The sequence below is a fragment of the Stenella coeruleoalba genome (assembly GCF_951394435.1).
Source record: "Stenella coeruleoalba genome assembly, chromosome: 14".
Taxonomy (NCBI): Eukaryota; Metazoa; Chordata; class Mammalia; order Artiodactyla; family Delphinidae; genus Stenella; species Stenella coeruleoalba.
In genome coordinates, this window is record NC_137160.1 from 82598991 (window position 1) to 82626218 (window position 27228).

Genomic DNA, 27228 nt, shown 5'->3' on the forward strand with positions numbered 1-27228 from the left:
CACTCCTCCACCCAACACTCTCTTCCTAATATTCAAAGACACCAAACAGAATGCATTTAAAAAATGGGGCACCTTCTTAAGGCAACCACTTTCCATTTTTCTGGGTTCAATTCTATAAAATATCTCCTCTCAAATTATTCTGAATTCTGCTTTAGGATTTCACTTCCTAAAATACCACTTGGATGAGGTCATTTCACATTGCAAGATCTTTAGCAAATCCTTTGTCTTAATAAAATTCAAACCCCATAGCAAAGCAATCAAGAGTTCTTAGCATCAATGAATAAACAATACTTTTAGGTCTTTTTTTTTTCTACCATCCTACATTTCTTGAGTGATCCTGCTTGGTTTTACTCATGCCATTTCTTGTGTATTTCAACGCTCATTTTGTCTACGGAAATCTGTAGTTCTACCTACCTTTTTAAAGGATTAGCTCAAAGGTTCTCTTTTCAGAAGTCTTCAGATACCCTCCAATCGAATATTGAAACCCCTGGCCCTGTGAATTTAAAGCCAGTCCTTCCTAGGTGCCTCTCCCACCACCCCAAAATAGCCCAGGTACCTTGCTCGCTTCACATGGCCACATGATCAATCTCCTAAGAGGAAATCATCCATTTTCTCCTGCTAGTAGCCAAGCTCCTCTTAAAACAGATTCTATCATTTTCTTCTTTTAACGCCCCAAAGCACATAGAACAACTCAAGTGGGCCCTCAATAAGTAACTGGATAAATAGAGAAATAGGAGACAATGTTTTGAGAAACTAGTGATTTATAGAGCTTTTGACAGAGAGGCAGTTTAACGGTTAAGAGCATGGATATGGGGGTCAGAGTGATCTGGATTTAGGTTCACCAGGTTACTCAGCCACTGTGTGTCTTAGGCATTTCCTCTAAAAATGAAGTTAATGATCCCTACCTAATATGGCGGTTGTGACCATGGGGTAATAAGGCACGAAGAACCTCAACGTGATTGTCTGTGGGACATGCTAGAGAGATAACTGTTAGATTATCTCTGGTGTCATAGGAGACTGCACAATGTGGTGTTTAAGGGGCACTGAAACAACTACTTCTGTGATTTAGGGAACAGTCAAGTCTTTAGTTGGACTGGCCTCTCAACAACCACTTTTTTTTTTTTTTTTTTTGGCCGTGTCATGTGGCACGTAGGATATTAGTTCCCCGACCAGGGATCTAACCCACTGGACCGCCAGGGAAATCCCAACAACCACTTCTTAACTGCTGACAAGTCCTTTTGACCTCTCTATGCCGCTGAAGTTTCCTTAGGTTATGTACATAATGTGGTGGTAAGACATTTACCTGACAGAAACGTTGAGTGAGACAATGTACGTAAAAGCACTATGTAAACTATTGAAAAAGATCAGTGTTATCATGGACTTCGACTCAGAGAAAAAAGCCAAAAGTATTAAACATTTTATTCAATTTCTAGCACATTCTGTGAGGGCCTTGAAAATAAATTTCTCTCTTTCGTATAATTTTTCTTCCCAGTTAATTTGGTTTCTCAAGTTCCCAAAATGAAAACCGAATCTGAAATGGTTGTATTTTCCTCCCTCTGCTGGCCTGTGAGGAGAATAACACTACCTAACAGGAATCATTCAAGATCATCTAAATGTTTATTTTCATGGACTTGAGTATAAAGATGTAATGGCATTCCACATAAAGACAAAAAACATAGTTTCAGCTCTATCTGATATATCTGACAATTAAACACAATTTTTTATGTCTACTTTTTGTTTTTAACAATTATCATAGGATTCAAATCTAGAAAATTATTTTTGTACAAAGGCTAGCTGCCCTCCATTTATCTTTTTCAAAATGATTACTTTAAAAGGTCCTGCTGTTTCTATATTTAAGGCTGAAATCCACCGAAAATACCCAAACTTGTAATTTCTTTATTTCCTTTGCTGCCACTAATTTTTGCAACCACAAAATTTACTTCCAAACTTACAAGGTTGTATATACTTATTTAACTGTGAATCATTTTTTTGTATTCAAAGTCTCAGATTATGTATATGAAAGCTAATTTATTAAACCTTTGTACACAAAGATGAACATACCTGTATAGCAAGCTTATATGAAGAATGAAGTTACAAAAAAGTAAAAGTGTTATTAAAACTGATGCATGTAAATCACTTACAAAAGTACCCGAAATGGGATAAAGCTGCTCATCCCTGATTTTCTCGTTTGGTTCACACGGTTGAAATAGGAACTTTAAATGGTTAGAATTTTTTCTTTTAAAAAGTGATATATTAAACTTACATACAGGATAATTAGCAAAATGTAGAAAGGGAAAACAATGTACAAAAGACAGATAAAAACCATCACTCTTGACAGACACAATCCAAAAATAGTATAAACCTTAACAGACTATCTCTAAACCAGCTCCTACCTACGTCCCACCCCCCACGGTTTTATCAGCAAGAATAAAATATAGTAAACCAGCAAGCTCAGTCTTTCTGTTCTTTAAAAGAGGCCTGACTTCAGACCACAATTAAGCCTTAGATAGACTTTTTTTTTTTTTTTTTTTTTTGCGGTATGCGGGCCTCTCTCACTGTTGCGGCCTCTCCCGCTGCGGAGCACAGGCTCTGGACGCGCAGGCTCAGCGGCCAAGGCTCACGGGCCCAGCCGCTCCGCGGCATGTGGGATCTTCCCGGACCGGGACACGAACCCACGTCCCCTGCATCGGCAGGCGGACTCTCAACCACTGTGCCACCAGGGAAGCCCTAGATAGACTTCTTTTAACATGGGAGGGACAAACAGGAAAATAATTTTACCTGTCCACTTAGTACTAATTACCAGAATGCACAGTTATAATTAAATAGCTCTTGGTGCTATGTCAAAAGCAGTTTATTCAGAAGCCTTCTTGTTTTTTTGCTGGTTTCGGGGCGAGTTCTTTAACAAGTTTCTTATCCTGAGGTACATTCCAGTAGATTCCGCCATGTTCTCGAATTCAAATGGCGTTATTCCGGTTGCAAACTTGCTCATGTCAGGGACAGGGCTATGGATTTTAGTGGCTGTTCCAGGACTGGCGTCCGCCTGAAGGAGCTTCGGGCTGCTGCCTCCATTCTTGACCTCACAGTCTGACTCGACCCTGCCGCTGTCAAGAGCACCTTTAGAGTCTACCTGAGCCGGCTCTTCCTCTTCTTTCTGGCCAGGCAAGGCAGCCTCAGAATCTGGACTCGAGGTTTGTTCAACTTCCGACTTCTCTGTACTGGTGTCTGGTACCTCAGCCTCACCTGACATCTGCTTTTCAGATGTTTTTCCCTCTGGGACAGGGAGGTCAGGCTCATTCGGGCAAGGTGAAGAGGCAACCGAATTCCCGGTTAAAGGTGTGTCAACAGGAATATCAGAATCACTGTTTACGCTCTCGGCCTGCTCGAGGGCCGCCCAGATCCGCCTCTGCTGTTCTTCAAGTTCCTCCAGAGTCAGTGCGTCCTCGTCCATAGTCACAGATGCCGTTCTGGTCTGGGGTGAGTCACTGGGAGTGAGTGGCGGGGTGCCCTTGGGCAGCGGAGGCGTGAAGATGGGTGGAGGGGTGCTCCGGGGGAGCGGAGGAGTGCCAGGGGGCAGCGGGGGCTGAAACTGAAAAGTTTCACTGCTCGGGGACCCGTGCGGGACCTCTGCATCTGAAATGAGGACGTTGAGAAACTTTGAGTTGTCATATAGCATTTATTTGGTTTTACGAACACTTATTATTTGAACTCAGGTGAATCCAGAGGTTCACTGGCCAAAATTACTGGCTTAAGAGGGGCAAACTGGATCCTCAGATACCATGACCATCACTTAATGTCCTCAATCCACCTGAAAAGAACATCTGCAGGGGAAAGGTCGGGGTCTCTGGCGCCGGGAACTTTAACGGAGGGAAAACTTGAACACAGCAGGAAACTGGGCTGGCACTTCAGCTGCCTACACTCCAGAGTGGGTGGAGGCAGAAGGATACGAAGTGGAGCTGGCAGGGTGGGAAGGTCCCTGGCTTATCTCCCAATTCTGTACCCTCAGTCTAGTCTGCTCGCCTGAACTGTGCGTTCATGCAGCCAACTGGTCACTGGCCTTCACTACCTGTACGTCCCACAGACACAACAGATCTGACCTGTCCAAAACAGAGGATCTTTCCCTAAAAGCCACGCTCTTCCCCTATTTGCTAAGCTCGCTAATAGCACCACCGGTGGCATCTTGCTGAAGTCTCCAAAACTGAAACCTGCTCGTCATCAGACAGTCCTCCCCCTTTCCTTCTGCCCACGCCAGGTCCTTGGCTCTCTGGGGCCCACCCTTTCCTGCAGCCTGTCATAGGCGCTGCGTTATTTGGGGCCACTACCGTTTGTCAGGAATATGAGTCCTTCCTGCCTCTGGACTCTTCTTCCTTATATTCATCCTCCAAACTATCAGTCTTTCTAAAACACAAATCTGGTCCTAATAACACTTCCATCTCATGAGAAACTCTTCAGTGCCTTCCCATCACCTACAGGAAGACGTCCGATCTCCTCTGGGCCTCAGAGGCTCTCACAACCAAGAATTTGCCTATTTCCACCATGTCATTTCCTACTGCCTGGTGTACAAGACTCCAGCTGTCACACTGTTGCTGGACCAATGTGCCGTGATGCTTCGTGCTTCTGTATTTGCATTTCTCACTGTCTCAAATGCCCTAACCCTTCTCATGGCCCTGGTAAATCTCGGAATCCATCCCTCAAGATGCAGCTCGACGGCATTCTTGGGAAGAGGCTATGACTTTATCCAGCACGGCTGCTCAGTTTTTCCTTGGTGCCACTATTACAGTTGGTGACCAGCTCTGTGATACTAACCTCTGTATGTATCACTACAGGCCACCACATTTATATTAAAATGATGTTTACACATCTGCAATCCTAGGCGACAGAGAGCCGTAACTAAGGGTAGCACTTGGGTCTTATTAATCTTCCTGGCCTCGGGGTCTAGCAGAGGAGTCTGAAACACACTATGTGTTTAAAAACTTTGGAAAAGTCAACTGCATCACACAGAATCATAAAGCCTATGCAAAACCAGCCTGAACTTTATTGTACAGGCAATAAGATCTGTGAGGAGGGTAATACACTGTCACTCAGAGTTTAAGACGTTAACTCAATCAGAAGAGCAAAGAATGGATAAAAAAGCTGAAAGGAAGGATTAAAAAAAAAAATCAGTTATAAGGGCGCCAAGAGCAATCAGGTGAGAGAAAAAAGCCTGAACGAAGAGGCAATTTCTGAGACAGTGTTTAGATTTCGGTAACTGGCTAGAAACGGAAAGCCACGATTACGGGTGGATGCGGCTGCAGACGAATGGCATCTCTCAGTCTCGGGAGCTGCGAGAGCACGGGTGCTGCCGGCTACAGCAGAGAGCACAGAGGAGCAGCTGGCAGGGAGAAGGGATGGCAAAGCTAGTGAACTACTTGACAACGTATGTATTTTGTGCTTTTAAGAATAAAACATAACTAAACAGTTTAACCCAAGTTTCATTTTGCACAAAATATCACAATAAACACTATTAACATAAGAATGCTAAACGGGAACAGGATGTTCAGGTAGTTATACTGCACAGTTCCCAGCTGAATCACTCTACCCACAGGTTTGCAATACGGAATCCATTTCACTTATAACACATGATTTGCTAATAAAATTTTCCACAGGAAAATGGCAATTAGACTGACTCACTGTTTCTTCTTGGGAATGAGCTGCCGACAAAAGTCACTCGAATTACTACGCCTTACAGAGTTCCGCCCCTGCAGGGCAGGAAGAAGCTGGTGACAGGGGGATTTGCGGTGGTTCTGGGGTGGGAAGGGCCTGCCTTCAGGACCATTTACCAGGGTGTCCATAAACCAACCCAGTTCAGTTAGCAGACCCTCTCGGCCCTTTCACGAAGCAGCCCTATAACTGGCCTCGATAATTTGATCTGTTACTACTCACTGAATGATCACTTAAGTTGTTCAGAACGAGGGTAGGGAAGGGGGTTGCTATTCACCCCCTCAAAGACCCTGACATTCATTGTGCTGAGAGGGAACATGGGAAACAACATGTTTTAACAAACAGAAGGATGGACTGGGGGTGGGAAGACACACGGAGGTCAAGACATGTGGCTCGAGGCCTTGAGCTTTACACGTGGTCAGAGTGTTCTGATCCTGGCACTGGCCCATCTTTTAAGTCTGTGGCTTGGGCAAGAAAGCTCTTGTCACGGGGTTCTTTGTCCTCAGCAGGTGAGTGCACGTTATGGTGGCTTCTTTTAGAGGCGCTGCTGTTTCTAAAAAGGCAGAGGCTTACTTAAGCTTCTGCACAGAGGCAGGTGCTTGTAAACAAAACCAGTTGCCTCTGCTGATGGCTGCGACCAGAGGAGCCTTTAGCAGGTGGTCTGGGACCTTGAACTACATTTAACAAATGTGTGCGGGCAGGCAGAAGCCTCAGCAGATGGCAGCAGAGGCTCGGAAGCAGGCACAACTGACGAAATAATTCACTTACAAACTGCAGGGCGAGGGGGATCTAGCGAACTAAGGCACAGGCTTTGGGGTAGGGGCCCAGCTGAGTCCTCAGGAAGTGCGGCCGAGGCAGAGACCAGATATATAGTGTGGAAAGAAGGCCTTTCAGGCCTTTTAGGCACCCGGGGTAAATAATCTTTGTTCTGCAAAGGTTCTGTCTGTCTTACAGAGAACTAAAGAGGTTCTAATTAAACTGTTTATCCCAGGGTGAGTTAGGCAAAAACTAGCACTAGATCTTCTGCCCCAAATTCCACTGTGGACTGAGAGCCACGGAAGAAATGTGGAGGCACTAAACTTGGATTCTTTTTTTTTTTTTTGCGGTACGCGGGCCTCTCACTGTTGTGGCCTCTCCTGTTGCGGAGCACAGGCTCCGGACACGCAGGCTCAGCGGTCATGGCTCACGGGCCCAGCCGCTCCGCGGCACGTGGGATCCTCCCGCACCGGGGTACAAACCTGTGTCCCCTGCATCGGCAGGTGGACTCTCAACCACTGCACCACCAGGGAAGCCCCTAAACTTGTATCCTTGAGTCTCACTTCATCACATGGGCTCAGGCTGGCTCTTGATTGGTTAATTATATATGAAAGAGAAAGAAAGAGACAGACAGACAAACAGAGAGAAACTTCCCTTAAGAGGAAGGTTTCCTAGGCCTCAGAAATTCCCTCACAAGAAACAGAAGCAGCAGCTCCCAGCACAGGGCTGAAGGTGCCTGCACGTAGTGTGTGGACCTAGTTATGGACCTGCCACCACCGCAAATTCCCAAACCTCGAGAGAAAGCAACTACATCCCAAAGGGTTCAAAATACCAAGCTCGGTGTCTTTTCCTCAGAGGTACTCTAAGTGCCTAAAACCAAAATTCTCTTCTTATGGGGAAATTTCTTCCAACCTAAGTTCCCAGGTGGTGGAGTCAGATGACTGGCACTAAGAGAGAGAGAGAAACCAAGATTTTTGCCCTTACTCAGAAATCTTGGCTGTGGCCTTTGATAACACTGGGAAGTGCTGGGCTCTGGGAATGTAATTGTCTGGGACAACTGCTTTTGGGTTTTGGGGAATTGCTTGCTTTCAAAATTTCATAGGTATGTGGCAAAGGCTGTAATTCTGTTTCCTATGAACTCTTTGGCCTTGTTAAAAGTGAGACTAGATATTGAAGTAAGGCTGTAGGTGCTAAACGTCCAGGTTGTGAACTTTACTCAGGTATCAAGACTCCTGTGGCAAGAACAAGCAGAATAAAAAACTGGGGAAAATGGTTTGGAGGCTTTAATTTTGGACTTTGAAGTTGCTAGTGCGAAATAATTCAATCTGGGGATTTAAGGTGATTTAATCTGCAACCTTTAAATTCTCCCTGGGTGCGGCTTCCCGGCAGTCCAGTGGTTAGGACTCCATGCTTCCACTGCAGGGGGCACATGTTCAACCTCTGGTCGGGGAACTAAGATCCCGCGTGCCGTGTGGCATGGCCAAAAAAATAAAGTAAAATAAAATCTACCCGGGAATCTGAAAATGGGTACTCGGGGTGGGGAGGTCTCCATTCAAATTTGAGGCAATTTACATTGCTGGCCTCTTATTACTAGAGCATCTGTATGCATTTTACCCCAATGTTGCCATTTCATTTCACTTTCAGAACATCCGACATGCTACATGGGACCAGAGTAGAGGGGCGTGGTTTGTGACGGGCAACAGAACAAGGGGTGAGTTTTCATCTTAGGTTCAGAGTGGACTTGGGAGTTTATTCAATTAACACAAAATTCTGATCCATTCCAGAGCCTTCTGGGGGCAAAATCTAAACTACTCATCAGTAGTCCCAAGGGGAAACCCAAAGGAGTGGTGGTTGGTAGTGGGGTAAGCGGGGACTCAGAAAGGTGGGAGCATGACTGTCCTGATAACTACTGATCTGCTGAAAAGGACCGTCACAACCCTGCTTGACCACAGGTTCCACGGTAAACCCAGAGGGTTCAGAGAACAAAAGGCTGGGGGAGTATCAGAGGGCAAGGCCTTTGTTCCCTCCTGGGTTTCTGAGAGGACGGACTTTCCTCCTGGTTTCTCTTTCCTGGAGGGAGGAGGGACTTAGTGGATTTACACACTTGGGAAGAGTATCTGAGAAAGCTTGACTTAGCTCTGCCCTTCTTCCTCTCGGGAGCTGCCAAAGGGGAGCATGTTCCACTGCTTGTCTCAAAGCACTGCCCACCAGAGGGGCCGGTCCAGGTCCAGAACCACTGGGACTGGGTGGGTAGGTCTGTCTAGCTCAGGTACCCAGTCGGCTGCCCAGCTGGCTCTCACACCAAGCTTTGATCAGCAAGAGTGGAGATGCTCTGATATCCGAGGATAAAAGAAAAGTTAGTGCTCATAAAGAGCTTCCTCTTTCTTATGGAACTCAGGAGCGTACAAATTCACCCTACTTTCTAAAGAAATCAAAACCACAGGATGAAACCTACCCGAGTCAAGCTCCATGTCAGCGGGCGAGGCTGCCAAGCTGCCTTCCTTCTTCTGCTTCTTTGGGCTACTAGGCCTGGGCAGAGACGAAGACCTCTTGCTGCTGGACCTCACGCTCGGCTAACAGAGAACCAAACTGAACACAAGTTAGGCGGGTCCACAAAGAATTGAACCCCATCCCTTCACTTAAATATGATGCAGAAAACCAATCTGGAGCTAAGTCCAGGTAACTGGTGAAGGCAGTTACCTTTTTCCTTTGGATTCATCAGAAAACACAGAGTGCTTTATATCCAAAGCGAGAAAAGGCAATAAGATGCCTAATGAGTTACAAAATTCCTCAGATAGACGCGATACATGTTTTTTTTTTTTTTGCGATACATGTTTATAAACCACACTCTGAAAATCTATTTACCGCTTGGAAGTTAGAAGTTAGGTAATTGGCAAACACATCTTTCTGCTGACATGCCTGCATTGGTATGGAACCAAACATCCTCCATTCCTAATGATGAAAAGAGAAGAGAAAAATAAGTATGTATTTGGAAAACGTCATGCTTTGAATAGTCTGCTGACAGGAGGTAAGGTGGAGGTCTCAAATTACATTTCTGCTTCATATGTGACTTTTCCTTTTTGGGGAAATTAATGAAAATAATGGAGCATTGAAGGGGAAAAAAAAACCAACTCTGCCTGCAAAATGATCAGGACCGAACACTAAAAGACTACTTGACAAAATCGCTTGGCCCAAAAAGGTTCTACCTACTACAAGAAAAGTTACAGGCATTAATGACAGACTCTCATTCGGCCTGGCTGGCTCCCGCCCCGCTCCTGACGCACCAGCGCTGTTCACAGGACTGTTAACTGTTCCCTTTTCCTAACTCGCTCACTCATGCTGATTTTTCTATCTTCTGTTCTTTCCCTTTCCAAACTGAGCAATAATCTTTAAGGTTCAACATCACTCGTTTCTCTCTTATGGCCAGTAACACATTCAACAGTGGTTCTCAATAGAAATCACTTTGGGCTCTTGTGAAACCTATAGATTCCAGGGACTAAGTTAAGTCTAAGGGGGGGCAGGGGCGGTGCTCAAGAATGTACATTTCTAATGCACACCCCAAGGAGATTCTGATGTGGGCTGGTACTTGGACCCACTTCCAGAGGGACTGATGGTCTGTACATGCAACTCAGCCCTTGATTAATTACACACGTCTTCGTATCTGTTCACTAGACTGTAAGTTCAGACCTTTGGCTGTTTCTCTGAAGCCCAGTCCCTAAGAACACCTAGAATGCATTTTTATTAAAATACCACCACCACCATCACCACTACTATAGTTAGCTGTTAAAGCCTGAAACCTAAGATGAAAGTTGGAAAAGATTAAGTGTAGCAAACCTTTCTTGTATAGGAGAAATTTTACTTTGGGGAGTGGGTGAAGAGGGAAGAGTAGGAAAAAGTTATAGTAATACTTAGATTTATTAAAGGCAGAAATTTACTTCCCAATTAATTCTGTAAAACTTATAACACTGCTTCAAACCATCCCATATTTTAAAAAAAGAATCTTTTAATTTTAGAATAGTTTTAGATTTATAGAATCTCACCATTCTATTTTAGCTCCTTTTCTTAGGGCATAAAATTGGAAAAAACTGTGGGTTTTCTTTTTGATGAATTCAAGATTTCACTTAATATTCCAATCAACATAAAGGAAATTAAAAAATTAAACACAAAAGTAACACATTTACTTCTTTATGGAACAGTAATTGCTACATAAGCTAACATTTTGAACAATCTACATAAACAATGTCACATCCCAGAAGAATAAAAAAACAACACACTTACATCTGGAATTCCTCTGGGAGTAGATATATTAAAACCTGGATAGTTTACCAATTTCGAGAGATCATAAGTGACAATTTTATTTTGTTGTACTTCTCCAGCTTCTGTTTCTCCATCAGCACCATCTATTACAGACCATCAAAAAGCTTAATATTGCTAGATGCCCATATAAATCCCTCTCCAGACCAAAAGCAGACCTGGAAAGTGCTTAAGATTCATGACCACAGAATTATTCCGAGAATAACTTTAATTATAATTTGTCTGAATCATTAGATTAGAATTTTTAAACAACATGGACATATTATTTTGATAAAAATAAACATTTAAAATCTTGGAAACTTTAGTTCTTCCATGAGTTATTTGAAAAGTCTGTTTTGCACTGGTCTTTGATTTGCCTAATCCTCTATTCCAATTCTTTATTTAATAAACATTTATGTAATGGTCACTGTGTATAAGCTAGTGTTTTCTTTTCAGATAGTGCTTTAAACAGTTTACAAGTATTCATTTGCTTAATCTTCATAACAACACTAAGAGGTACATACTATTAAAACCACTTTACAGATGAGAATAGTTTTTGAAGGATACTTAGGAACCACTTCATTATTTTGAAAAGTACTAAATAAATCGAACATTTTATTTTGCCTTGTCTATATACCTAAGGAAAACAAATAGTTGATGAGAAGTTTCTCTTTGTATAAGTTTTCAGGATAAGAAGCCAAGTAATGAAAGAATAAGAACATAACCAGTATGTCACCCATCATTAACAGATAGATATAGGCAATGATCACCAATGACTGATTCCACTACAATTCACAGGAAACAGAGGGACAGAGAAACATGACAAAATAACACCATGGGGATGCACCAGCAAAATCTCGAAAACTCAAAAGGACAAAATACAGAGTTTGTTAAAAACAAGAAAGGGAACTTACAGATTAAAAGAGATTTAAGAGGCTCTCAGTGATCTACAATCTTTTGTCCAAAGAATCTCTATTCAAACAAATAAAGAGAGAAAGAGAGAGAGAGAGAGAGAGAGAAAACAGAAATGCAAGCACCTACAGAGTGGCAGGAGCAATGATAATCTGAATGTCAGCATGACTTGGGGATATATTAAAAGGCTGTGCTGGGGCTTCCCTGGTGGCACAGTGGTTAAGAATCCACCTGCCAATGCAGGGGACAAGGGTTTGAGCCCTGGTCCGGGAAGATCCCAGATGCCGCAGAGCAACTAAGCCCGTGCACCACAACTACTGAGCCTGTGCTCTAGAGCCCGCGAGCCACAACTGCTGAGACCGCGAGCCACAACTACTGAAGCCTGCGTGCCTAGAGCCTGTGCTCCGCAACAAGAGAAGCCATCGCAATGAGAAGCCCGCGCACCGCAACGAAGAGTAGCCCCTGCTCGCCACAGCTAGAGAAAGCCCGCACACAGCAACAAAGATCCAACGCAGCCAAAAATAAAAAAATAAAATTTAAATAAAAATTTTTAAAAAAAGGCTGTGCTAAATATTCTTTGGTACCACTTGAGGTGGGGGGGTTGGTAAATTTTTTATTTAGCTTTTATTTAATTAATTAATTTATTTATTTTGGCTGTGCTGCGCGGCATGTGGGATCTTAGTTCCCTGACCAGGGATCGAATCTGCACCCACTGCAGTGGAAGTGCAGAGTCTTAACCACTGGACTGCCGGGGAAGTCCCTAAATTTTTTATTTTTATTTTTAATTACCTAAGTAATATCTAGAAACACTCTCATTTTTAAAAAATGTACAGCATTAGAGATAATACTAAAATCTTAAGCCCAATCCTGTTTTCATTCTCAGGGATAACCACTGTTGAGTTTGCTGTATATTGGTTAGGACTTTAAAAATTTTTATATAAAAAGTTATTTACTATCCACCAGATGCCAGGCACTGTGCTACATGATAAATAAATAGATACAAATTGTGACAGGGCATGAAGAAAACAAACAGGGTGAAGTGATAAAGACTGGCAGAACAAGTGGGTAAACATGGGAGAGACACATCTACTTATTTATTTATTTATTTATTTTTGTGGTACGCGGGCCTCTCACTGTTGCGGCCTCTCCCGTTGCGGAGCACAGGTTCCGGCCGCGCAGGCTCAGCGGCCATGGCTCATGGGCCCAGCCGCTCCGCGGCATGTGGGATCTTCCCGGACCGGGGCACGAACCCGCGTCCCCTGCATCGGCAGGCGGACTCTCAACCACTGCGCCACCAGGGAAGCCCGGGAGAGATACCTTTAAATAAAGTGGTCAGGGAAGGCCTCTATGAGTCCAAACCCTGAAATCTAGGTGGTTCTTGGTTAAGATCTTTCAAAAATATCTTTTACAAACATAACTCCTCATAGAAAATATAGAGCCCTGTTTCATCCGTGTGGGTTTTTTTTTTTTAATTTAAGATCAATGGTATCATAATATTAAGTCATCCAGAAACTTGCCTTTTAAACTCAGTATTGCATAGGGATTTTGCCACGTTAGCTCCATGGATTTACTCCATTTTTAAAAATACCGCAGGGATTCCACCCCCCAGATCTACCACGGTTTACTTAGCCATTCTCCTTTAGGGCCTTAATGCTGTTTTTAATTTTTCACTATCATAGTCAATGTTAAAAAGTATCTTTATAGGGCTTCCCTGGTGGCGCAGTGGTTGAGAGTCCACCTGCCAATGCAGGGGACGCGGGTTCGTGCCCCGGTCTGGGAGGATCCCGCATGCTGCGGAGCGGCTGGGCCCGCGAGCCATGGTTGCTGAGCCTGTGCGTCCGGAGCCTGTGCTCCGCGGTGGGAGAGGCCACAGCAGTGAGAGGCCCGCATACCGCAAAAAAAAAAAAAAAAAAAAAAAGTATCTTTATATACATACATTTCCTTGTGCGCACGTGTGAATGTTTTTCTAGAGGAGGTACCTAAGAGAAGTTCTAGATCATAGGAGGGTTTATTTATTCTAATTTTTATAGGTCTCCTGGCAGAGATGGATATATTTCTGTTGCCATTACTGAGAAAGGCAAGAGCTTATGAGGTCTAGCTGGAGAACCAATACCTTGCTAGGTAGTCACTGGGCAAGTCCAGATAACCATCTGATAACTCTCACTGAAGTTTTAGCTCCTTCCTTGTAAAACAAGGGAAACACCATCAAGATATTTTTTAGTTAACTCAGCACACACTAAATAAGCCAGCCATTCCCACGCTATTTTACTGTGATTCTTTAATTAAAAAAGAAAAAGATAGAACACTTAAGCTGACTTATCTAACTGAACATACTATACCTTTTCCATCATAGAGTGCAAGCCCTGAGGTCTCTAGTTCGGCCTCTTTGAGCCAGCCTGGTGGGTATCCTAGCTGGCGCATTCGATATATAAAAGGTGGAAGACTCTTGTCCGTCACACCCAGCGCATCCTGAAGTTCCTCACTGAGTAAAAATAAAAGAGGAAGAAAAAGACTGTATTCTTGTTTGGATGAAAATACATACTGGTCTGATATTTTAAAACTCTTCTGTGTCTTATATTACACGCCTGTGGCACAGTGCCTATCAAACACATAGTTAAAATTCCAATAAACCTTTTTGGATTAATTGATGTACATTATATAGAGCCTTGCTAGAGAACACTTATATCTTGATTATTACCCTGAAGATCCACAGAACGTTCCAAACAGTGGGGAAGCGGAAATGACATTCTGTGGTGAAATGACAGAGGTACCTGATAACTCCTGGCTTGAATCTTCCAAATCTTTCTTCTACTTCTTCTGCATGGTATCGCTGCTGAAAATTCTGACTGCTTGTCTCACCACAGGCATCCATATACTCTTTTCTCTTCTCACTTATTCGAGCAGCATTCCGAGGCTAAATCGTAATGTGTTCGGAAAGAATGGTATCGAGCAGTTTAGAAATATTTCAGAAATTGAATAAATATAAGCACTTTTTCTAGGTCAAGCACACAGATTATTTCAGTGTTAATGCATAAGGGACAGGTATAAAAGAGAGTGGATACTTTAGGAAAATAAGCAAAGAAGAGAAGCAGTCCCTTAATTTCGTATTACCTTGGTACTATCATAACATAAAATAAAGTTTTGAAAATAAGTTGTCTAAAAATGAACCCTCATAATGTTTTATTCATCTCAAATACAGAGTACTGTAATAAATTATTATTTTTTTAAATCTAATATCTTTAAAACTTACGTATAAATTTGGAAAGATTTCAAAATCAAGGACTATGGGAAAGACAGGAAGTTTCTTCACATCACACAATGCCACAGATGTATTGAAAACATTAGAAAGCTCTGGTTCAAAGATTTTTTTTTATATGAGAAAAATTTACCATTGGGCAATCTTTCATTTGATGCTCTTCAGAACCACAATTGAAACAGTGAGGCTTTGGCCTATTTGGTCAAAAAACAAAGATTTTCATAATGTAAATAGAAATATAAAAGCAAATCAACAAAATTCTGTATGACAGCAACGTGTATCAGAGACAAGAAAGCATGTAGATCGCCAATTATTATCTGCAAAAATGAGTACACTTTCACTTCTTGTGCTTAGTGATTTAAACAAACAGTACTTTTGACCAAGTCTTTTAACCAAGAACCCTTGTGCTCCCGACTGATCTGTTACCTCTGAGTTTTGTCAGTGGCTAATAATAGAAGAACCAAGGCAAACAGATTATCATATTTTCCTTTAGGTAACTTGGAAAGGGGTAGATGGTTATAAGACAGCAATCAAACTGACAGCAGTAATTATACCTTTCCACCCACCCAGGCACATCAGGAGTGAACCAATGAATATATAACTGACTTAAACATTTAACATGTCTATATATTGAAATTCTAGTTTAATCTGTTTATTTATCGTAAGCTAGCAATAAAGAATATTAACTTTTCAAGCTAAAAGAGTTCATGGTTTTGGTTAAAAAAGAAGAAGAAAACAAAAGCAACTCCCCACACAAACCTTTTTGCCTTTACTTGTATTTCTTGCCCTTCTAGAGAAACAATGTGGCTGAAGACTTGCTGGTACCTTTAGTGAGTTTTATTAAGGAATAGTTATCATAGTCTGCAAAATTTGGTTTTTTTTTTTTTTTTAAAGGTGAACTTAATGGCAAGATGCATAAAGATCTTCATTCACTATGTAGGATACTTGGGTATTTCCCATCCTTCCGTAAGCTGAGGGTTTTCATTTAGTAGCGGTTGCCCCAATTTATCAAGGCAAAAATTAGTAAAATACAGGACACTTCCTACAACCTGCAGAAAACAAGTCAAAAAATATTGCTATTTAAGCAGAAAAAAAAAGACATTAAATAATGTAAGACTATGATTAATTGTTTTAACAATTTATTTCTGGATGAAATTATTAGAAATAATAATCAACTCCCTAGTTAAAGGAGCCACATTCTGATGTGTAAGTAAGATCTCCATCACTGAATTCCCCTCTGTTGTCTAGATCACTGAATTTTTCCTGTTGGATCACTACTATCAGTTGCACTTTCTCCAGACTTAAAAAACAAAAACTTTTCAACAACTCTTATATTCCCTCCAATTTCCCATTTCTTTGCTTCCTTTTGCAGCAAGATCCTCAGACAGTTGTCTATATCTATATAGTCATTGTTTCCACTTCCTTTCCTCCCAATCACTCTTTTCCTTTCCTTCCAATTTTTGGGAACAATTTCCTACAGAAAAGTTGAAAAAAATGGTACAAGGAACACCCATGTACTCTCCAACTAGATTCAACAATTGTTAACTGACATTTTTGTGTGCACATCTCTACACACACACACACACACACACACACACACACACACACACACACACACACACACACACACACACTTTTTACTGAGCCATTTTTAAAAAGTAAGTCGACACCACTATCATCTTAGTCTAAGTCACTATTTTCTCCAGCTCGAGATTAATACAATAACTTCCTTCCCAGGTTCTAGCTTCCACACATAACCAGCTACAGACTCTATTCATGACACTGCACCCCTAAATACTTCAGTATGAGCTTTCTAAGAATAAGAACATTCTACAAATCACAATACCACTGTCATGCTTAAGAAAATTACTAACACCTTAAAGTCATCTATATCCAATCTATTTTCAGTTTTCAACAATTTTAAAGACATGGGGGTGCTGGGATGATGAAGAGCCCACAGATCTTACTGAAAAGATTTACAAGGTATGTACACATCTCTACAAATGTGATAAAGGCTGATATTTGCAAAGGTATCGTTTTAGATCACCCTATAAATGTCAAGTGGAAGAACTAGGACCAGTGATTGGATTGAGTACAAGAAGCACATTTCAGCCCAACTTTTAGAGAGTGTAAAAATCTATCACAGGTGTGAAGAATGAAGTGGTTTGTCTCATTTTTAAAAAAAGTGAATTCCAAGTTACTGGAAAGACTCAAAAAAAGAGCAAACTGCTCTAAGGACACTTTAAAGAAAGATTCCTGAATTTGAATTAGATAACTTCATTTCCCTTTTAAACTCTAAGGTTCTGGGATTTAAAGTGGCACCTGCCTGGAAATGGGGGATTCTGCACTTATTAATTTAGTCTAAATAGTGGTACATCAATGGGACACAATACTCCATGAACATGAAAACTAGTCTTCCTTTAATGGAATCCAGGATTACATCATCTTCTTTAAAAATTTTTAAGTTGCAAAATCACACCACTACACTGCACTGACACTGCTGAATTTTGCATAGGTACTGAAAGGGCTAAATGTAGGTTCATCCCTGTAAATCGTCTTCTGTTTTTCACCCACTATTGTAGTCTGTCCACATTTAACACTTCCTATCTGCCACCTGTTATATTAGCTATATATCCCTCTCAGCTTCACCCATCTCTAAGTTCCATAAGCATGCTTTCTATATCTTCATCCAAGTTCTTAAAAATGAGTAGAGGTGGGAGAGAGGGATGAATAGGTGGAATAAAGAGAATTTTTAGGGCGGTGAAACTACTCTGTATGACAGTCTCATGGTAGATGCATATCATTATAAATTTGTGCAAATTCACAGAATGTACACCACCAAGAATGAACCTTAATGTAAACCATGGACTCTGGGTGATAATGATGTGTCAATGTAGGTTCATCAATTGTAACAAATGTACCACCTGGTAGGGGCTGTGGATAGTGGGGGAGGCTATGAATGTCTGGGGGCAGAGGATACATGGCAAATCTCTATACTTTCCACTCCATTTTTCAGTGAACATAAAACTGCTCTAAAAAAAACCAATCTATTAAAAAAAGAAAAAGAAAGAAAGGAAAGAAGATGAACAGAGAGGATAGTCAAGAGAAAAATAAAGTCCTCCGAAGTATATATATTGTGCCCCCCGGCCACAATGAAAGAGTTATTAAAAAGCAAACTATGGTATTTAGAGGCTGAAGCCTACACTGTTGTTTACAACAAATTTAATGAAAGAATGTGTGATCATCTGACGACATATGCCTATACCACTTTATCATTTAAATGTCACCCAGTGGACATAGGATAGGAAACATATCTGCAGAATTCAAAACTTAAATGTCCAAACTTACACTAAAAGCTTCCTTATTGTTAACAGCACTGGATTCTTCTACTTTATGGTCCTCTTCTAGCATAACACTGGAAGGCTAACACAAAGAGAAACACATGTTACAAAAGGTAACCAATTTTTAACAACTTTCAATTTCAAGTATTAGCCATCTGAACACACTTTATTTTCTAATACATACCATTAAGGTATATAAAATTTTGAATTCATTGTTGTCATAATTAGGGTGAGTTGAGAAGTTAAGCTAGGTAGGAATGTTTATGAAAGAAATCTCCCAAGTGGGAAAGTTAAAAAGATATATAAAAGATAGTATCTTCTGGAACATTAACATACACTATGACTTTTTAAAAAGTATTTTTACACTATGACTTCTGTGTTAAAAAATATTAATTATGGAACTTTCAACACTTAAACTGACAAGACAGACTTTACCTTGAAATCAGATAATCAAAGATTAAAATAATATATAATTTGATATTACTGGTCAATACTGTATTACAACCCTTACAGACCTCAAGCCACTACAAAATTCTGAAGTGTTTCCTGAATCAAATATTAAATAATATTCAATATGTTTTGGGGTTTTTTTTTAGTATGGTTTTTATTGTTAAATGTATTTTGTTCCATGAATCTTTAAAACTTATATCTGATAGGTGAAAACTAAAGGTGATAAACAAAAAATTTAATTAATTAGAATACTCCATTCTCCAACCTCTGAGGATAAACAGCTAAAGATCCTTATTTGAGAGACCTACTTACCTTAATTTTTAATTAAAAAAAAAAAGCCCAGAAATCATAATTCTGATTTTCTTAAGGTAAACTCATGCCCTAATATTCAGAGTGGAATCTCTCAGATTTCTTTGGGCATGCTGTTGATTTTTAAAACAAGTAGAAGGGAAAGAAAGGATGGCATATGAACCTGTTCATTTCAGATAAAAAGAATCCATCTTTTATAAACCCCAGAAACAGAGATTTTTTTTTCTGACCTAAAATTAATTTTCTGCCCCAAACCACGTGTCCAAGTCAGGGAATGGAAAATAAAAAGGCTTCAGTTTTGAGTGCAGCCAGGTGTGAATATGACTCCCTGAGAAAAGCACCCGTGATCCAAAAGAAAACCCTGTGGCTGCGCTGGTCAGACTGTGGAGAAGCAAGCCCGGCTGCAGGATGGGAGGTGAAGAGTCAATCTCAACAGTCATTCTGGTTTTGATTCAAGAGGATCCCTGGAGCCTAACAACTGGCAGTGAAAAGCATAACCTACTAATCTTAAAGTCTCTTAAGTTTGAAATACCTGGGGCAAAAGATTAAAGGAAGTCTTTTCCACATCATTTTTCTGCTGTTCCTCAAATCTTTTTACTAAATTTGATACAAATTCCTCTATTTCTTGATGATATTGCCTGCATAAAGAGGACAAAATGGTCAGAACCCAGACAGAGTAAAACATTGACTTGATTGAGTTTTATGCATTTTTAGAAGATGTCATGTGTAAATTTTGTTATTTTGTTTTTCAGAGTTTATCAAATTGCTGACTCTTTGTAACACTCAGGAATCTATTCCTTAGGAAAAATATATACATTGTTGTCAAGTTAATAAAATGATTACAATAACCTAACACAGTGCCTAGGCTGTAACAGCTGGCAAATACTTATGCAAAGACTAAATGGATTTTATTTATAAATTTTACATACTTAATTTTTGAATATATAGTAAATGGTTCAAAATTCAAAAGAACTAAAAGGGTGAGTTACATAATGAAAAGCTCCCTTCCTACCCTGTCTCTCAGCCCCTTATTTCTGCAACACAGAGATAATCAGTGCATTCAGCTATCCCACATCCTCCTCCCAGACACCCTCTCTGCACATATAAGGAAACACCTATGTAAATATTACACTGGAGAAAAAAAGACCAAAATGCAATGCAAGAAAAACGACTGAGGTCTATTTTCCCCAGCTTTCCAGGTCAAGAACCACGTTCATCAAATATTCTTCAGTGCTCGGTTCACGAGGGGCCAAAAGAGCCAACCTCCTCCTTACAGACTTGATCCATCAGGTCCCGTTAGCTCTGACATTGTAAGATTTCTGCAGGCACAACGCCAGGTGAGCAGTGCAGACATTAAGACTGCCAAGGGCTTGAGTTAGAGGCCGATTCGGACGGTGACAGCGGCGCTGGAGCCCCGCGTGCCCGGCACCGTGCTGCTCCTGTGCTCACCACAGGCTGCTCCACCCTCCCAGAGCCTCAGGTTCTGCTTCTGCTGAGCTGAAGTAGCCAACGGACCTGCCACACAGGTAACACCCTATGTACGGTCCCTTTCCCTTGCCCGGCACCTAAGATAACAATATGATTAAGTGACACCGAAGGGGGCAAGCAGGTGTCTGAAATGTCTATGACCATGCTCTGAGGAAGGGACAGGTCAAGGCCTCAAACCATGTCAGAACATTCTAGCAAGCACTGCAGGAATGCACTGAGTCATCCTAGACCCAAGCGTGCTGGAAGGCTTGCAAAGGTCTAGTTTTGCTATTAAAAAGAAAAAAAAAAATCACGTGGGTAAGCTTTGAAGATAGCCAACAGGGAAAACTTAGTTCCCTGACTGTGGCAGAGAAATGGTTAAGATTATTTATGGTGGTAGCGGTGACTTTTATTTGAGGCTATTTATTGGGCTCTTACAGGTGCTCATTTAGCTACTTAAGAGGTAGTTACTATTAGTGTCCTGTTTTCCAGTGATGAAACTGATATGCAGAGAGGGTCAGTGACCTGTCCAGGTTCACAGATATAGAACGTAGAGGAGTCCAGCTTCAAATTCAGGTTTATATGACCCTAATGTCCTCACTTTTATCATGATTCCATAAATTTCAAGTAAAAGAATAAAGATGGTATATAAAGTAAAAATGAGAACAGCGTATTTATAGAAGACATTGTATCATAAATACATCAGCTCATAATATTTAGGAAAGGGAAAATTACTTACTTTGAAATAACATTGTTCATAAATAGAATCTGAAATAAAGGTCCATCTAATTTAGTATTGTTCACCAATATTCCACTAAAACAGAAGTTAAAACATATTCTTAGAAGACATTAAAGTAAAACTTGCATATGTATATATAAACACTGACTCTTTATAATTCTTAAGTACCAAAGATCATAGAATATTTTACAAATAAGATCAAGAACCACAAAGAACTCCAGTTTTTCCCACTTTAACAGTTTTTAGGGGTATCTTTTACATTACATATTTTTAAAAATATTTCATAAAAAAATTAAAAACTGGGCTTCCCTGGTGGCGCAGTGGTTGAGAGTCCGCCTGCCGATGCAGGGGACACAGGTTCGTGCCCTGGTCCGGGAAGATCCCACATGCCGCGGAGCGGCTGCGCCCATGAGCCATGGCCGCTGAGCCTGTGCGTCCGGAGCCTGTTGCTCCGCAATGGGAGAGGCCGCAGCGGTCAGAGGCCCACGTACCGCAAAAAAAAAAAAAAAATTAAAAGCTACAGTTAATCTTTCAGCCGAAAACCTTCTTTACCCAATGGCTGTTTGTTTACAAATTGAGGGGAGGGAGGAATTGAATAAAGCAGGTTACAAGAATATATTTCTGAAAGAATCAGTGAATTTGGCTTGGAAATATATGGGAAATTGAAACACTATAAATAAATGGGTAGACTCTTTCTGGAGGGCAGAGCACACTGCACTAAGTAGCTCAAATCCAAAATTTTAAAGTAGAGATGTAAAAAGTATCTCATTCCTGAATTTGACTTTCAAATACTGCAAAAAACAGAACTAGACTGCAGCCTGGAAATCTGCTATATATCCCTTTGGTAACCTGGGAGCAGATGAATCTGATTCCTCCACACCTGCCTCAAATCCTTCTACCTGTACAGCACGTGAAACAAATCAATCTGTATGTGGAATTGCCCACATCAAGTAGAGAAATAAAATTAAATATGAAGACACCCAGAAACTTGCTTCAATTTGCACAAACTTCAGTTTTAAAAAATACATCATGTTTCTAAAAACTACATGCAACTGCATGACCCTTGACTGGAGTTCAGTTTGAGAAATCAGCAATAAAGACACTCAATTGGGGAAATCTGAATCTGGCTGGGAATGTTATTAAGGAAATCGTGCCAGTTATTAGGCGTGATCATGGTGTTGTGGTAACATGAAAATCTTTAGAAAAAAAAATACATGCTGAAATATCTGGGGTAAAATATGTATATGGAATTAGAAGAAGGAAATATGGCAAAATATTGTTAAATCTAAGTGATGAAAATATGGGTATTAACTGTACTATTCTTTCCACTTTCTGTTCGTTTGAAAATTTTCATCATATAAAGAAAAAACAGAAAAAAAAAAAAAAAACGCCCCACAATGTTTACTGGATAAAAAGAAGAGACACTTCTGATCATGAAAGTTCCAAAAATAAGGGTTAAATCAAGAGATGTAGGGTACAGTTTTATCTAAATAATTTTATTTTTTTCTTCCTTGGTGTTCTGTAGAAAGCTTTGTCAGTCTGACAATGTGGAGGGCACCAATTAAAAAAAAATATATATATATATATTTTCCTTTTTCAGGATACTAATGCTTGCTTCTTATAAATTGGCAAAGCCTATGATGCTGTAATCATTTGAATTCAGGTGATTATAACCCCCTTATAAATAAATATTTAATGTTTAAATGAACAACTCTATTACAAAGCATATGCTTGTCTAAATATTTTTACATATATAAAAATTGTGATTTTTTTTAAGAATCCTAGTTACATTCAATATGTTTACTACCTAACCAAAAATAAGTGTAGATCTACAAAGTGTGCTCACATAGAGGAAGGAAAGTAGGGCATAGAGAAGTTATTCTTTAGACATATTCTGAAATATGTCTAAATTCTAAATATGTTAAATTCTAAAATTTTAAAGTTTTAGTCACCAGTGTAGCCAGTTAATTCAGCTGGTACCAGGGACAAAAAATTCCATGTGAAACTGCATCAGTGTACCCCATATTCTGAAAGCCTTAACATACCATTCTGTGTAATAAATTTGTACTTTAGGAAATATTTTAATTTAGTGACTACTGAGTAAATTTAATTACAAAATATCAACATTTAATCTTCTATTAAAATCAGATGCCTGAATGCAAATTTACTCACTGTACTTTTTTCAAAAGCAACTACCATCTCTTCTTCTAAAATGCTGCATCTTGCATTATTTCTATTTATGAACACATTTTAATTGTATAAATAAATCTTCAGCTAGATTAATACCGTAATCTGAATTCTAACTTACCAGAAATGTTCGCTGAATAGCAACAGCTAGGTTGATAACTTGCCTGTTCTGAACATTAAGTCAAAAACTTCTGAATTGTCTTTCACACGTATTTTCACCCAATAAGTCAGTTTTCAAAGTTTAATACAGTTGTGAGAATTCAAATTTTACCCTCACAAATTAAAAATAAAGGATCATTACTATGATTTCTTGAGTACAAAATGGTACAAAAATCCTAAACACCCTTTTTGCAAAAAAAAAACCACACCTGTGATTAAATATTAATGTCAGGATAAAAAATAAAGGACATTATGGTGCAAATTCAAGATCTCATACCTTGGTCGAGTCAGAATGTTCAATTTTCTTTTAAGTTCTTGATGTTATTACTTGTTAAGGAGTATAAGCCCTCATTAAATAGAAATACAAAGATCATAAAATTCAACTACTAACCTCACTTTTGGTGTCACTGTTATAAACATATGTTATATACGTTAAAAGACAAATATTTTGAGGATGACACACTTACTGACCTCCTGTTTTGTTGCAGGGCTAGGTATGTGGATCTAAAAACTAAAATAGTTTTCATCCCTTCCAACACGGTATTTCTAAGGCAGGGGCACGTAGTTCAAAGAGACTAACAGACTAAACCAAAAATGTTATGCAGCGTAACAGACTGTTAAGACCTGAAGAATCTAGGATGGAATCTATGAATGTTCACTGTAAAATCCTTTCAACTTTTCTGTATTTTGCAATTTTTCATAATAAAATGTCGAGGAAAACGGCATTATGAAAAAATGACTTCGAAAACCTTAAAAGATGATTTACCAACCACTTTCAGGGGTTTTTACACTAGAAAAACTACCTGAGCCAAAATTACTTGCATGTATATTACAAACAAAAAAATACCAAAAATTCTCTAAGAATGGAAATAAACATAGTAACACTTCTTGCTAGAAAGGTTGTAAACATGTAACTAAAGGCAAACGGAAACTTATTTGAGCGTTTTCCCTAGGGGTTTGCAATGGCCCTTAAACACGGAAGCTACTTCAAAGTGGAAGAACTTTAAAATGAATCCCCGAAGTTCATCAAGCAATTAACCATTTCTCTCTGCATGCCTGGACTCCTTAACGCCCCCAACTGCCCATCCTAGCACCACTAACTTTTGCACCGCCCTAAAGACACATCTGCGCCTAGGTCTAAGCATCCGGTATCTCCTAACATAACTACAGCGTGACTGCAATAACTTTAGCTTGGCTCCAAAAAAGGGGATCGGATAGTGACTCCGAATAGGAGAAGAGAAGTGAAGAGTCTACAACTGAACAGTTGAAAGAGTCCGGAATAACGCTAAAAACCTGCCCCAGACTGGGGGGCGGGAGGAGTGAATAAGGTCCAGGATACGGATCCCAGAAGGGGAGATGTCCGCGCCGAGGCCTCGGGGACGGCTTATGCAACCCGAACCCGCGATTCTCAGCCTCGTGGAATTTCCGCCCGCACCCTCCCGGGGACGGCACACACCACACTCCCCAGTGACAGGGCCCAGCGAGCGGGAAGGATATTCTCGGCGCGGAGCTGCTCGATGGTTTCCTCGTACTGCCGAAGCCGCTCCCGCAGCTCTGCGTCGCCGACCCCATTCTCGTCCTCCTCGTCTCCGTCGTCGTCCTTGAAGAGAGTGTGAACTGGTTTCGGAGTCGACTCCTCTAGGTGGTCAAACGCCTCGAACAGCTCTAGGTCGCCAAAATCCACCTCCGCCGCCATTTTGGGCTATGGGAAAGATACGAGAAGAGGCGGAGCTGGCCCCCCTCCCCGGTCGAAGGCAAAGGTTGTTGGGCGGCACCGCTCTCTAGGGCTCCGGCCGCCCTAAGCCACCCAGTACGGTTTCCTCCAAACGTAGGCCGCTGAAGCTGCATAATAGGCGGGCCAGTCCTGTGAGACTACAACTCCCAGAATGCAGTGGTGTCTCTCATACCCACTTCTGAGGTTGCTCGGGAGCAAGGCATGCTGGATATGGGTTTCTAATCGACTGTTAACTCATTGTTTGCATTGCATACTGGGATTGGTCCTTTTTAACGAGAAGAAAGCCAAACTACATCAGAACGTGTTACAACAATATGAGTTGTCTCTTACGCATTTAAGGCTGCAAAAAATCAGAGCATAATGTACGGCTTATCACAGATCGTGGTGAATAAGGAACTCCAGTTTTGCCACTGACTACCGTTGTGATCTTGGAGAAACTACTTCAGTTTACTGGGCTTGTTTCACTTTGTCATGAAGAACTAGCTTGACCTTAGATTTTTTTAGACTTGTCTGTTGCAGCTTTTGGTGATTTCTCTCCTTCAATCACTCATTCAATAACATTTATTTACCGAGTTCTATGTGCCAGGCACTGTCATAGGAGCTGAGGGTATAAGAGTGAGCAAACTAGAGAACTTCCTGCTTTCATAGAGGGTACAGGCTAGCAAAAGAAAAAAACAAAAAATAAACATACATGTTCCCGCTCTTGGGTCAAAGTGGATGTTGATGGGTATTCATCATATTAATAGATATGTGAAATAAAAACAGGAATGGATATGTAAAAAATTTGACATTTCTGTGGGAGTCAGTGGATCGAAGAACTGAGGTTTGAACTGAATTATGAAGTGTTAGGAGGGCAAAGTTGGTGGTGAGTATGGGGGGTGGAATTAAGAGTCCTAGTCTGAAGAAATGGCGTGTAGAACGAAAAGGCAGAGTGGAGAAATATGAGGCTGGAACATTAGGCAAGTACTCACCACATTAGGGACATTGTCTCCACCCCCAAATTGGCAAGTCATTTCAACATTTTAAACAAGTGGTGGGTCTATGACCCACAAATTTTCATTTTGGTAAGATGGTCCTGACGGCATGATAGGAAAAGGACTGGCGATGGAGCAAACGTAGAATTCCAAATCTAGTAGACTGATTTTTGTAATAAGATCAACAAATGTTAGCTTGGATTAGGGTAGAGGCAATAGTGCTGAAGAGTTGATATTTAATAGAGAATATTTAAAAGATAAAATTAAAGCAACAGCGATAACTGAAGGGTTGTATATAGGGAATGAGAGAAAAGGGTGAATTATTTGCCAGGATTCTGACTTAAGAAACTGGTTAAATAAGTGATCATTTGAGATAGAGAAAAAAATCATTTGATGTTGACCAGGTTTGGGAGTAAAGGGTGAGTTCCATTTTGGCTATGTGGTACCTTGAGGCAATTTTATCCTTATAAACAATTTTATCCTTATATAACTCTAGTTAGGTAAGTAACTAGACTAGTGGAAGAAATTTTTGAAGCACTAGTATATTGAAGGTAAAATTTTCGGGCTCAGTGGAGGTGTATATTACACAGATATTTGGCTAAGCTCCGAAGAGGATTGAACTAAAGATTAGCATTTGGCTGGTTCAAATTTTTTTTTTTTTTTAATTTATTTTATTTATTTATTTTTGGCTGTGTTGGGTCTCCGTTGCTGGGGGCGGGCTTTCTCTAGTTGCAGCGAGCAGGGGCTACTCTCCATTGTGGTGCACGGGCTTCTCATTGCGGTGGCTTCTCTTGTTGTGGAGCACGGGCTCTAGGCACGCAGGCTTCAGTAGTTGTGGCACGTGGGCTCAGTAGTTGTGGCTCGCGGGCTCTAGAACTCAGGCCCAGTAGTTGTGGCACACGGGCTTAGTTGCTCCGCGGCATGTGGGATCTTCCCGGACCAGGGCTCGAACC

General features: G+C 40.7%; 1 protein-coding gene across 5 annotated transcripts; it reads right to left on the reverse strand.

The window, feature by feature from the left end:
- Window positions 1-1150: 1150 nt before the first annotated feature.
- Window positions 1151-25400, reverse strand: ZCCHC8 (zinc finger CCHC-type containing 8). Of its 5 annotated transcripts, none has more exons than XM_079943397.1 (14): window positions 25062-25400; window positions 23844-23884; window positions 21221-21295; window positions 19547-19652; window positions 18263-18337; window positions 15860-15963; window positions 15674-15739; window positions 15048-15108; window positions 14430-14572; window positions 13998-14140; window positions 10732-10853; window positions 9319-9405; window positions 8909-9026; window positions 1151-3630 (listed from the first exon to the last, which is right to left on the reverse strand). In XM_079943397.1, exons 1-14 carry the CDS (start codon window positions 25260-25262, stop codon window positions 2852-2854), a joined length of 2121 nt encoding a protein of 706 aa, XP_079799523.1. In that variant the 5' UTR covers window positions 25263-25400; the 3' UTR covers window positions 1151-2851. The 5 variants fall into 5 exon arrangements, with proteins under 5 accessions (XP_079799523.1, XP_079799524.1, XP_079799526.1 ...); XM_079943398.1 differs by having other exon boundaries at window positions 23844-23881; window positions 25064-25262; XM_079943400.1 differs by having other exon boundaries at window positions 21221-21249; window positions 23844-23881; window positions 25064-25146.
- Between the last annotated feature and the right edge of the window lie 1828 nt (window positions 25401-27228).